The 14,796-nt window shown below is 32.6% G+C and overlaps 1 protein-coding gene across 1 annotated transcript; it reads left to right on the plus strand.

Annotated features, from left to right (window-relative positions):
- Positions 1–305: 305 nt before the first annotated feature.
- On the plus strand, positions 306–1,730 carry LOC138312795 (uncharacterized). Its single transcript, XM_069253550.1, has one exon. The coding sequence runs from the start codon at positions 372–374 to the stop codon at positions 1,053–1,055; it is 684 nt and encodes a 227-aa protein (XP_069109651.1). The 5' UTR covers positions 306–371; the 3' UTR covers positions 1,056–1,730.
- Positions 1,731–14,796: the final 13,066 nt, after the last annotated feature.

Consider the following 14,796-nt stretch of genomic DNA (forward strand, 5'->3'; position numbering starts at 1 on the left):
TGAGTTTGATGTATTTGCACACATTAAAGGAAAAAGACATTTGGAGAAGACCAGATCTCACCATGGTTCAGTGAGCACGACACTGTCCACTATCAGCCATATGCCACACACATAGGAACAGGTAGTCTCACCTGTGCACCTGTGTACCGTATATACCATTGTATGAACTCTCGCATATACTGTGACAAGTGTATTGTTTAATTGTGCACATTAACTTTGTGGATATCATAATCATGTCTCATACTACCAGAAGTTCATCGAGTTTCGGTGGCAGCAGAGGTAATAAAGTGGCATCTACGGGACGATCTAGTGACGTCACAAAAGAGAAATCACACTTGTCTTCGGATGAAAAACTTGACAGTATTTTTGACATGGTTACGGCACTCAAGGAAGATATGAGAGATCAAATGATAAGTCTGAAAGAAGATATTAAGAAGGAAAACAGAGAACTTGTAGAAAGACTGGAGGGTCGTGTTTTTGACCTTGAGGAGCAGAACGATGATTTGAAACAGACAGTGACCAGATTAGAGAAAAATCTGGCAGATGCGGATGATAGAATATATGAGCTGGAAAACAAACAAAATGACCTTGAGCAACACGGGAGAAAAAACTCTATTCGTATTGTGGGGTTAGAGGACTCAAACAGAAATGAATCGGTGGATGAGTGTATCGGGAAGATTGTGAAACTAGTGAAAGACAAACTGAAAATAGGGATAAACAAGCACGATATAGATATCGCGCACAGACTCGGGCCGTACCAACAGGGAAAACTGCGTAACGTGATTTGCAAATTCACACACCGTACGAGCAAAATAGACATCGTGAAACAGAGAAAAGTACTGAAAGGATCAGGTTGTTACATTATGGAGGACTTGACCAGGAAAAATCAGCAAAGACTAAAAGAAGCTTTCGAACTTGATTGTGTAGAACGTACCTGGAGCATTGATGGAAAACTTTTTTTATTACTTAAAAATGGTAAAAAACGGAGATTATTCCCTAGTGCCATTCTGTCGGAAGCTTTCCTGAAAGATGACCGCAACTTTCCACGTAAGTGATGATCATATCTGAGAGATCAGTGACTTTATATGTGCATATGTAATATAATTATTATTTTTAATTGTCAGGATAAGGCTGTGTGCACATTGGATTGATCAGATAAAGATCTCTATAAAACCTATTTTTCTACAGTAAGAACAATTTTGGTTTTCGTTTTTTCTCTTTGTTGTATTTGGGTTTTTTTCTGTGCTTTATAAAAAATAACATTATTAGAGTGCACTGTACTCCTTTGAAGGCATTTGGAAGTGATGCTATACTCTCGTGCGTAAATAGTTACAGTACTTATAGATTGTATTATTATTATTATTTAATTTTCTTTCATATATCTACATGTAGTTAACGTTTACTATAATTAAATGCCTAATACAGACTAGTACAGAGACATACATTGTTACAAGCTTGAATAATTAGGTGTGTTTGGGTATTCATTTCTTGGAATACTCTGGTACCACGACTGACTGATATACCTGATATATATATATATATATGATAGTCGACCATGCTTTATCATTATGAAATACCTATGCAACGATATTCTAAGTGTAGTTATAGGTGTGGTTGTAAGTAAAGTTGATGATAAATGACACCATATATGAAGTCGTTCTTGACAATAATGTACATGTATGTCTCTGTATTTTGAATCAAGATAGTCGGATACACTGTCCGTAGTTGGTTTTTTTTTTCACCTCTATTATTCGCCTAAATTTATTTCCGGTTATGATATGTTAACTTCCGGTGAGCTAGTTTTCGTTCAACCAGACGTTTGCTTTGGTATAATCTGCTGCGCGTAAACAGCACCTGTATCTGTACTGTTTGAACGAGACTTAATGAGTAGTGGTGGACGTTACACGTGTGTACGGAGGTGACATGAAAGATGTGCGCGTATGGCTGATGGTGAGTCGGTGTCTTCGCCTGCCTTTGGGCATAATTTTTAATGTCTTCTTATGTTCATACCCTGTTTCTCTTTCTATGTGTCTTTATTCTTTCTCCGAGTCTGATCTCGGTCTTTTCTTTCCTCCCAGCCAGACTTTTCAGAGTAATGATCATTAATATGATTCGTGGATGGTGCTTCATTCCAGGGCTAGGTTATATTTTTTACCTTACCCCACCTTTGTTAGGTAATGGTAAGATATATCTTCTGTTAATGAATATTACTTTTAAAAAACCGTATATTTTCTTGTTTGTCCCCTACTATTTCCCCGAACTGTTTTCAATTCACGCTTATAGTTTTTTTTTTCAGCTTACACTCTCTATACTGAATATTATAGCGTTGAAACCAAATGTTTTATTTACCTATTTATGTTTGGAAATAAGAATTCCAAGAATAATGAATTGAGTAAAGTTGGTTGCCTATGTCTAATAGGTTTTTTTTCGAAATTATTATGGAGGGAATTAGAATCTTAACAGCAAATTGTCAGGGGTTGGGTGATAAACTAAAAAGGAAGGATGTTTTCTCTTATTTAAGGGGAAAAAATTACAATATTTACTGTTTGCAAGACACACACTTCACAGAAGAAATGGAAAATTTAATACAAACAGAATGGGGCTATAACTGCTATTTCAATTCCTTTAAATCAAATGCTAGGGGTACAGCTATATTGATAAATAATAATTTTGATGTAAAGGTAATTAAGGAGAAAAAGGATTTAACAGGTAATTTTTTAGCTTTAGATTTAGAAATTGAAGGGAAAAAAACCACTTTAATTACTTTGTATGGTCCAAATTCAGACACACCTTCATTTTATGATAAAATAGAAGAAACTGTTTCTGAATTTAATAATGAGTATTGTCTGATTTGTGGTGATTTTAACCTGGTGCTCGACCCTGGCATAGATTATGACAAAAACTATAAACATGTGAATAACCCAAAGGCTCGTGACAAGATCATAGAAATTATAGATAATTTTGATTTAGTTGATGTCTTTAGAGATCAACATCCAGATACTGTAAGATATACATGGCGGAAATGTAGACCCATAAAACAAGCCAGATTAGATTTCTTTTTAGTTTCAACAAATTTACTTCCAAGTGTTTGTAATTCAGGCATAGAGTCGGGTTATAGATCTGATCATTCCTTCCCAACTATTACATTGAAATTTAATGAATTTAAAAAAGGTAGAGGTCTGTGGAAATTTAATAACTCTTTGTTACACGACCAAAATTTTCTTGATACCATAAATAAAACTATTAAAGAAATAAAAACTCAATACTGTCTTCCTGTATACAATCTAGATATGACCGATACTATTCCGGATTCAGAGTTACAATTAGTAATAGATGATCAATTATTTTTGGAAACCCTATTATTGGAAATCAGAGGAAAAACAATCTCTTACTCGTCATTTATTAAAAAGCAAAGTAGGTTAAGGGAAAAAGATCTCATGAACGAAATTCAGCATTTAGAAAATCAACTGATATAGATGTAGAAAAGTTGAGTCAGAAAAAAAAAGATTTAGAGGACATTCGAATACATAAGATTAAAGGGAGTATAATAAGGGCAAAGGCTTTATGGATTGGTGAAGGTGAAAAGCCGACACATTATTTTTGCAATTTAGAAAATAGGAACTTCACGTCAAAAACAATTCCAAAATTACAACGGGATAATGGAGAAATAGAAATAATCACAAAACAAGGGGATATTTTAAATGAGGTCAAATCTTTTTATGAACAGCTATATGGGATAGAAAGTGATATCAGGGACATTAACTTAAATGAGTTTCTAGAAAACTATGAAGTCCCTAAATTAAACCGACAAGAGGCAAATAGTTTAGAAGGTTTGTTAACTTTAAAAGAAGCTGCTAAAACACTTAAAAACATGAAAAATAATAAGAGCCCTGGGTCAGATGGATTTACTTCAGAATTTTTTAAATGTTTTTGGAAGCAACTAGGAAATTTTATTGTACGGTCTATTAATTTTGGTTTTTTAAATGGTCAATTATCAGTTACCCAACGTCAGGGCATAATTACTTGCATACCTAAGGCAAATAAATCAAAATATTTCATAAAAAATTGGAGACCAATCTCTCTTTTGAATATTGTTTATAAAATTGCCTCTGGTTCAATAGCTTGTAGACTTAAATCAATTTTAGATAAATTAATAAACTCGGATCAGACAGGTTTTCAATCAGGACGCTACCTAGGGGAAAATACTCGCCTTGTATACGATATTATGCATTATACTGAGGAAAATAATATACCAGGAATGTTGTTACTAATTGATTTTGAAAAAGCGTTTGACTCGGTCTCTTGGAAGTTTATTGATGAAGTGTTTAACTATTTTAACTTTGGTAATGATTTTAGGAAATGGGTCAAGATATTGCATGCTAACACCAATTCTGCTATAAATCAGGGGGGAAATTTGTCACCTTTTTTTGATATAAGACGTGGTTGTCGTCAAGGTGACCCAATTGCCCCATATATATTTATTCTTTGTGTAGAGATATTGGCTATACGTCTTAGAAATAATAGTAATATAAATGGTATAAATGTTAATAACTACCCCCTTCTGAATTCACAATATGCTGATGACACGTCATTAATATTAGATGGAACAGAGAAATCACTGAAAGGTGCGGTTGATGAACTGAATATTTTTGCAAAGGTTTCTGGTTTAAAAGTTAATAAGGGTAAAACTCAAGTAGTTTGGATAGGTAGCAAGAAATATAGTAGTGATGTCTTTCTACCAGATCTGAATTTTAAGTGGGGAGTGGATAAGTTTACACTACTCGGAATTGATTTTCATGTAGATTTGCATAAAATTCCTAAAATGAATTTCGATAAAAAGTTAATTAAACTTAAAGCTATAATTAACAGTTGGAGTAAAAGAAAGCTTACTCCAATAGGGAAAGTCAGTATAATCAAATCATTATTGATATCACAGTTGAATCATCTATTTATTTCTTTACCAAATCCTGAGGATAAATTTATTAAAGAGCTAAACTCCATTCTTTTTTCTTTTTTATGGAATGGCAAAACTGACAAAGTGAAGAGAAATATAATTATTCAGAACTATATAGATGGTGGCCTTAAAATGTTCCATTTGATATCATTTATTGAATCTTTATTAAAAATTGGATGGGTAAGAAGGATTTTCAGTTCAGAAGGGAAATGGCTATGCATTTTAAAAACTTGGTTAAATCCTCATATTTTGGCAAACTGTGGTTCTGAATACATAAAGCAAATTCAAACTCACAATAGTAATGTTTTTTGGAATGACGTTTTTAATGCATGGTACAAACTCAGGTTAAAGGAAGAACCGTACAAGAATAACAATTGTTCTTTGCTGAAAGCACCTTTGTGGTATAATAAGAATATAGTTGTTGGTAAAAAAACTGTGTTTTTTCGAGAAACTGGTTTAGTAATGGTATTACGATAATAAATGATTTAATTAAGGATAAAAAAAACTTGCTCCTTTTACTCTTTCGGAGAATTTTGTGAGTTACATGGTAATGTTACAAACTATCTTCAGTTTCATGGAATATTACGAAGTATTAAAAATTACCTTAAAAATCATCATATTCCAAACAGTGTTTTACCATACCCAATTATACCTACAGATCTTGAAATTATTTTGAAAAGGAAGAAAGGTTCTCAAGACTTTTATAAAGTGCTTATTACATCTATACAGAAAAACACCAGTATATCTGCTCAGAGTAAGTGGGGAACTATTTTTGACTTCAATAATGATACATGGAAAAAGATATATTCTCTTCCATTCAAGGTAACTCTCAATACTAAATTCCAATGGTTTCAATTTCGAATAAACCATCATATTTTATCAACTAACTCTTTTATTTACAAGATTGGTCTCACAAATAACCCACATTGTACTTTTTGCATTATAGAAAGGGAGACAATTATCCATATTTTATGGGAATGTAATGAGGTTCAAAATTTTCTGACAAGCTTTGAAGATTTACTAGAAGTTCTTTTTATTCCCTTTGCCGTAAATAAACAAAGCAATGATATTTGGGCTATTTGAACCTACAGGGCTGTATAACAGAATTGACAATGAAATTCTTCTTCTTATTAAACACTACATATATAGAACCAGATGCTTACATTGTTCATTAAATGTTATGGTTTTGGTTAATTTGATTCAAGATTACTATAAAGTACAGAGACACATTGCTTACAGTAAAGGGGAGTATTTTCACGCAAAATTTGTTAACGAATGGAAAAAGTGGATAAAACTTGTTGAACTTGACTAAATTAACTCGGTCATGCTATACACATATTTAAAATTACATGTACATACATCATTAATATCAGTTAAGCTTTTCTACTTGCATAATTATATAAGTAATGAGCCATAATATCTGAAAGTCTGACCTCTCTCCCCTCTTCCTTCTTTCTCTCTCTCTCTCTCCCTCTCTCTCTCTCCCCCCTGTCTCTCTCTCATTGTGTGTGTCTTTTATATGTGTGTGTTTTGTACATGTGTGTGTGTGTGTGTGTGTGTCAAGTATGTCCACTTGCCAGTGTTTTGTAAGTAAATCTCGATGTGTCAGAGACTTAGTTTGGTTTTTTTTTATCACATTTAAAAAGTGTAATGATTAGGGCATGCTAATAATGAAAATATATATTGAAGTCATGTTGAAATGTAATGTTATGGTAGTATGCTTGTAGGGTGATAGATGATAAGGATGAATAATGTAATTGTGTTGATGATAAGTACAGAAATGATACAGTGATTTTATGATGAAGGATGATGTGTTTGTTGACCAGGATGATAATCCTATTGACATCATATTGAATGATGATGTAAGTGTATATGATGATTATAAATATTATAAGGTTGATGACTCGTGATGATAATATTATATTCATGTCATGTTGAATAAGGAGGTGAGTGGGTTGATTGTGTATGATTATCTTGGACGAGTTAATAATATATTGGTACATGTATGCTTAATTAATGACGATGTGAGTATGATTGATGATCATTGATGAGCCTGTGGGATGTGAATGTGATGGTCAATTTTTGAGGATGTTTATAATACATAAAGATGGCAATTATGCTGAATATGATGTGAGGAGGTGTGTATGGTGTGAGTGAGATAACCATGTATCTGTATATGTAAAATCTTCGAAAATAAAATAAATATAAAAAAAAAAATATTTTCCACAATTTTCCATTCATTTGTATACCCGGGTATATAAATATTGAAAATTAAACCCCAATCCAAAACTTGCTGGACGTTTAAAGGATATCAGATTATGTGGTTAGATTTGATTTTAATGCATAAAGTAGCTAGGCCTAAGGTCACTAAAGATGGCTTCAATTAAAAACACACATGGTTACAATTATTATGGTAGTACTTAGCAAATGGAAAGTTTTATCTTTGTTATCATGTACTTTCAGTCAGCATACATACTTAAGACTTAAAACTATAACTGCAATGGATACTTTATATTATAATACTATACTTGCTCAAGATAAATTAAGTTCCAAATTTCTAAAGTTTTTTAGATCGCCTGGCCCAAAGGGCTGGTTAGCTTATCATGTCTACTGCGGCGGGAATAGACTTTGTATATATTTTGGGTCTAAACCCCAAGGGCAGCCCTTTGGACCAGGTGAGCTTATGTATGGTGCAGCATCCGTCCATCAACATTTCCTTTAAATAGCTGCTTGTCATGGAGTTCTGCATGGATTCTAACCAAATTTGGCCAGAACAGCTATCCTTGGGGGAAGGGGGATAGAGTTTGTACAAATTTGGGCTCTGACACCCAGGGGGGCAGGAGGGGCGGGCCTAATAGGGGAAATAGAGGTAAATCTTTTAAATCGCTACTAGTCAGAGTTCTGAATGGAATGCAGATTGTTACCTAATTTTAACCTTAAGAAAGATCCTTGGGAGAAAGGGAACAGAATATGTATAAATTTTGGCTCTAGACCCAAGGAGGGTACTAGCTAGAGTTCTGCATGGATTCTTACCAAATTTGGCCAGAAACATCCTTGGGGGAAGGGGAACACCTAGAAAAGAAAAAAATGAACTTGTATTCATAACATAACTTGTTATTACAAACCAAGTGTATCATAATAATTTGAGTCTAAGCTGTATATTTCAGGAGAATTATTCTGATTTCTTGCATGGATTTGGCGTTTATTTGTTATTTGCTTATGTCAATTAGCTACATTTCTGCTTTGTATTAGACGCACTCCTCATGAATTCTAGTATCATTTTCAACCATTTTGATGTTTAGAGCTTAAAACATAACATTAAAACTGATGTGCCTAAAAAGGAACACGAACTTCAAAAACCAGTGACGATACAAACCCACATGTATATGCTGAGCACAATATTTCAAAATAACTTTATTCCAGGTAAAGGTCAACTAAGCAGTATTAGAATTACCTAAATAAATGGTCTTTATGACAAAATAACCTAATTTCATTGAGATTTACACCGCAGTTTCTTGTGATTAAATTGAATTGTTATTGTTTATTTATACATGTTTTTCCATGTGTCATGCTTGCACTATGTATACATTTGTATAGATCTGTGAAGTGATATCCATTTTCTGTCCTATTTTCCCCTTTTCTATCTCTTATGTTAATTGTTAATTTATTAGTTTATATACCATCCCTCTTCATACCCTTATCCCCCTTAACCTCCTTCCCCCCTCCCCATCTGTTTTTTTCTTACCCCCCTGTCCCCTTTTCATAAATAAAACAAGAGGCCCATGGGCCTTAACGGTCACCTGAGTTAGAATATATAATGAAACAAATTAAAGACCCATATAAACACTATATGCTGGGCCTTGAAGTTGGTCAGTGATTTATAAATTTGACTTTTTAGACTATGAAGAGTATTTGCTTCCATCAAACCTGTGAACTTAGAGGTATTTTTTGAAATTTTAATCATTTTGACCCTGTTTGGTCCTGCCCCTCTGGTTCCCCAGGGGGTCATCGAGGACGGATATGGATGTTAAAATGCTATATCTTAGGCTAATAATTCAAATCAAGTTTGACTAATTTCCTATGAAAATTGGGAAAATAATGTTCACAAATATGTTTTTCCTATATAAACTAAAGCAAACTTGACCCCTCCCCAGGGGGTAACGTGAGACCCCAAGGTCATATAATTCACAATTTTTATAAAACACCTTAAGATCTTTCAATCTGTAATTATCTGATTCTACTATTTCCAGAATTTTAGAAGATTTTTGAAGTTTTAGCCTATTTGACACTTTTTTAGCCCCGCCCCTCTGCCCCCAGGGGGTCGGCCAGGACCAATGTGGATATGATATTAAAATGCTATCTCAGGCTAATAATTCTAACCAAGTTTGACTCATTTCCTATAAAAATCGAGCAAAAAATGCTCATTAATGTGTGTTTCCTATATAAACTATAGTAAACTTGACCCCCTCCCCAAGGGGAAACAGGAGACCAAGGGTCATATAATTTACAATTTTAATAAAACAAACTTTAAGACCTTTTCATCTATAAAGTGTATTTAATTCTACCATTTCCAGAATTTTAGAAGAATATTTTTGAAATTTTAGCCTATTTGACCCCTTTTGACCCCACCCCTAAGGCCCCTGGGGGTCAGTCATAGAAAATTTGTTAATAGGATTAAATGGCCATCTCATAATGATAATTCTGACAACATTTGACTCATTTCCTATTACAAATGACCAAATAATGCTCAAAAATGTGTTTTCCCAATATAAACTATAGTAAACTTAACCTCCTCCCCAGGGGGAAACTAGAGACCCCAGGGTCATATAATTCACAATTTTTGTAAAGGACCTTAAGACCTTTCTATCTATGAAGAGTATTTGATTCTACCACATCTGTGAGTAGAGAAGAAGATTTTTGAAATTTTACTCAATTTTACCCCTTTTGGCCCCTCCCACAGCCCCCTGGGGGTGGGGACCATATAATTCACAATTTTGATTGGCCTTATGCCTTAGAAGGTTTGTGCAAAATTTCATTGAAATTGCTTCAGCAGTTTTGGAGAAGAAGTCGAAAATGTTAATTGTTTACAGACATACGACGCACGACGGACGACGCACGACGACGGACAAAAGGCGATTAGAATAGGTCACTTGAGACTTCGTCTCAGGTGACCTTAAAAAACAATATAATTTCTAGTGTATGAGAGGAAAATGCCAGAATGGAAGGAAATTGGAGTAATGTGCATGTATATGTGGCAAATAAAGTCTTTGTTAAAACATTGTTTGGAAAATCAAAAATTAAAAAAAAAAGAAAAAAAAAAGAATTGTTATTGTTAACCACTTTTAGTTGCTTTATTATAAAATTGTCAGCAAAATATCCACAATTTCAGGGAACAGCGTATAACATTGCATACATCTGTTATTTCATATTTTGGAATAATCACTGTTACACATACTTGCTTACCATACCATTTTCTTCTTCTTGCTTCAATACTCTCATGTGGTTTAATACAGTTCAGGATTTGTCCATTTCTGTTCACAAACTGGTATAAATCAGCTTTCCAAAGTAACTAGTCGATACACACCAGACCGGTGATCTTTCAAACTTTACATTAAAATATTTCAGGTACATATGGTCACAGAATCTATATTATTAATTTCATGATCCATCATGGGTTACGTCCCCTTGCATCAACATTACGTTAGGAGTCACGTTCTGGTGACCTTTCAAATATGCCAATCAAATTGTTTCTTCCAGATCGTTTCATGGACATTCCTTAAATTCAAAGATTTCCTTTCCTTAACTTTTAAATTCTGCATAGGAAAGCATTACGGATTTTTTTTTAACTTAAGATTTCCTATGGAGAAGTCTAAGTTAAAGAAAGTTCGAGATACTGGTACCTGAGAATCTTAGAAGTGAATCTCAACGGACCAAATAGATTGTCTAGTTGGGAAAAGATGTCGGAATTATTTTTTTCGTGTACAAAGTCATCTCGCCCAAAGAGCACAACAAAGTCAAAGCCAATTGCCTAATCTTTGAATAAGTGTATAATTAGCATTGAATTGTTGGTAAAGACTATGATGCGAATTTGGCGTAATTCTAAATTTAAAACGGACATGGTTAATTTTCTGATCATTCATGTTAGGCCATACAAAAAATATTTGTGTTTCCGGTAACCCGACCAACTCTATAAAATTAGAGCCTACTCAAAAACTTTTTATCAGTTTTGTCCTCAAGCAAACAAATAACAACCTCAATTTTGTTTGGTTTTGCACAAAATTAGGAATGTGGGTACAAATGCTGTAAATTTAAGACACCAATAATAACCGGGAAATCAAATCCATGGTTTATATAAGGTTGAATAAAGTCTATTTCAGTTTTTTTTACTGCAAGAAACTGGGATGAAGAGAAAAAAAAATGTATATAAAAAAAATTCAAGGGTGTTACCAGAAACAAGAATATTTTTAGGTCAGCTTAACCTGACCCTGATCAGAACCTGCAGCTCGTTTGCTGCTTTAACTCACTGCAATTAAAGACAACATAATCAAATTGATGTTGAAATGGTCATTTATTTGATGACGTAGTTATCATCAAAAATTGGTTGTCATACAAGTATTGTAATCGCATTACGTTATAAATGAGAAACAGCAAAGATGGGGTTCAAATCTTGCCATCTTGCTGATACAAGATATATCGTGTACATGTATTCATGACCAGGGCTAAAAACCAGAGATAAAACTGTAACACAGAAAAAACTCTGGAAAACTTTCTGAAAATAGTGAAACATACAAAGTTATCTTGCTGATACAAGATATATCGTGTACATGTTTTCATGACCAGGGCTAAAAACCAGAGATAAAACTGTAACACAGAAAAAACTCTGGAAACTTTCTGAAAATAGTGAAACATAAAAAGTTGTCATACACAAAGAAAAATATGTAGTACATGCATATAGAAATATAAATGAGAAGCAGCAAAGATGGGGTATAACATACATCTTGCCATCTTGCTGATGCAAGGATATATTACTCTTGTATTCATATCCAGGGTTAAAAACCAGAGAAAAAACTGTAATACAGAGTGAAAAAAAACTCTGGAAAACTTTTCTGACAATAGTGTAACCACAAAAGTTGTCGCACACAAAGACATATAGTAAGCACTTCCAAAATATATATAAACTAGCATTAAATTAGGATGCGAGTCATAAGTGTTGGTTAATAAGTAATGAAATTAAAATACAAATTTCTTAATCACCGTACAATGGCTTTTTCTTGAAAAGTTATCTGCAGACTGGGAAGTGACAATGCCCCCCACATGCGGTATATGTAGACACATTGATACAATATAATTTCTTGTATTGATGTCCGAAATAAAAAAACAGAGATAAAACTGTGATACAGAAAAAAACCTCTGGAAAACCTTCTGACATTAGTGTAACGACAAAAGTTGTCATACATAAAGACAAAAATATGAAGTACATACATAAAAATATATATATGAAAAGCAGCAAAGATGGAGTACAAATCTTTCTGATACAATAATATATCACTTTTGTATTCATGTCCAGGGTAAAAAAACAGAGATAAAACTGTAATACAGAAAAAAAAACTCTGGAAAAACCCGACAATAGTTTACCATATAATAGAGAAGCAGCAAATATGGGGTACAAATCTTGCTGATACAATGATACAATACTCTTGTATTCATGTCTGAGGTTTAAAAACCAGAGATAAAACTGTAATACAGAAAAAAAAACTCTATAATAGAGAAGCAGCAAATATGGGGTACAAATCTTGCTGATACAATGATACAATACTCTTGTATTCATGTCTGAGGTTTAAAAACCAGAGATAAAACTGTAATACAGAAAAAAAAACTCTGGAAAACCCGACAATAACCATATAATAGAGAAGCAGCAAATATGGGGTACAAATCTTGCTGATTCAATGATACAATACTCTTGTATTCATGTCTGAGGTTTTAAAACCAGAGATAAAAAACTGCAATACAGAAAAAAAACTCTGGAAAATATGACAATAGTTTACCATATAATAGAGAAGCAGCAAATATGGGGTACAAATCTTGCTGATTCAATGATACAATACTCTTGTATTCATGTCTGAGGTTTAAAAACCAGAGATAAAAAACTGTAATACAGAAAAAAAACTCTGGAAAATATGACAATAGTTTACCATATAATAGAGAAGCAGCAAATATGGGGTACAAATCTTGCTGATTCAATGATACAATACTCTTGTATTCATGTCCGAGGGTTAAAAACCAGAGATAAAAAACTGTAATTAATACAGAAAAAAACTCTAGAAAACCTTCTGACAATAGTGTTACCTAAAAACTTGCAATTATGCAGTACATACATGTACATATAGAAAACCCTTAGATATAAATGGGATGGGAGTCATTAGGGGAAGGGGGTGGGGAGGGTATTAAATAATTAACAAGTTATGTTGGTAAATTTAATTAATAAGTTATGTTGGTAAATTTCATAATCACTTTACAATGGTTATCTCGTTTTCAGATTTCATTGGTCAAATAATCTGCCGCTGATAATATAATATTGTATCTAGTATTCATGTCCAAGGTTAAAAACCAGAGATAAAAAACTGTAACACAGGAAAATAAACCACCTCTAGAAAAACTTTTGACAATAGTGTAACCTATAAACTTGTCATACATAAAGACAAAAAATGCATATATATATATATGGGTGGGTTATTAAACAATATGTGTTGGAATTAATATATATTTCCTAATTTAGCCGTACAATGGATATCTCTTGAAAAGTTATCTGCAGACTCGGACAAGCAGGGCCCTTTGATTGATTGATTGGGCTTAACGTTCTTGTTTGGCCCTTAAAAATGCGCAGTGCCTCTTGTAGTCAGATTTCATTGGTCAAATAATCTGCCACTGAAACTTTAACTGACCAATGATTAAGTGCAGGATTCAAGGTTTATTTATTCTCTGTGACTCATAAAAGTATGTAAGCAATCAAAATATTAGTGCTCTTAGCATATATACATGTACATATATAATTGAAAAGTAATCAAGAGCACTTAACAGGTAATGAATTAGGTCAGAAAGGCCACTTGATAAAGATTGATTTTGAATTAGTTCTGAACAAATTGATGACTTAGTCTTAAATTCATCTTTTGTAAACTAGCTTAATTATTTGATTATATATATTCAAACATTACTTTAAGTCAGCTCTGGATAAAATATCTTTAACATGTGACATTAATTTAAAAGAATTTACAAAAGTTAATTGATCGAATATCTTTAACATGTGACATTAATTTAAAAGAGTTTACAAAAGTTAATTGATCTAATATCTTTAACATGTGACATTAATTTAAAAGAGTTTACAAAAGTTAATTGATCTAATATCTTTAACATGTGACATTAATTTAAAAGAGTTTACAAAAGTTAATTGATCTAATATCTTTAACATGTAACACCATTAATCTGAGTTTCAAAAGTTAATTGATCTAATATCTTTAACATGTGACATTAATTTAAAAGAGTTTACAAAAGTTAATTGATCTAATATCTTTAACATGTGACATTAATTTAAAAGAGTTTACAAAAGTTAATTGATCTAATATCTTTAACATGTGACATTAATTTAAAAGAGTTTACAAAAGTTAATTGATCTCTAATATCTTTAACATGTGACATTAATTTAAAAGAGTTTACAAAAGTTAATTGATCTAATATCTTTAACATGTGACATTAATTTAAAAGAGTTTACAAAAGTTAATTGATCTAATATCTTTAACATGTGACATTAATTAAAAGAATTTACAAAAGTTACTTGATCATTTACT

The sequence above is a fragment of the Argopecten irradians genome, unplaced genomic scaffold (assembly GCF_041381155.1).
Source record: "Argopecten irradians isolate NY unplaced genomic scaffold, Ai_NY scaffold_0473, whole genome shotgun sequence".
Classification (NCBI taxonomy): Eukaryota; Metazoa; Mollusca; class Bivalvia; order Pectinida; family Pectinidae; genus Argopecten; species Argopecten irradians.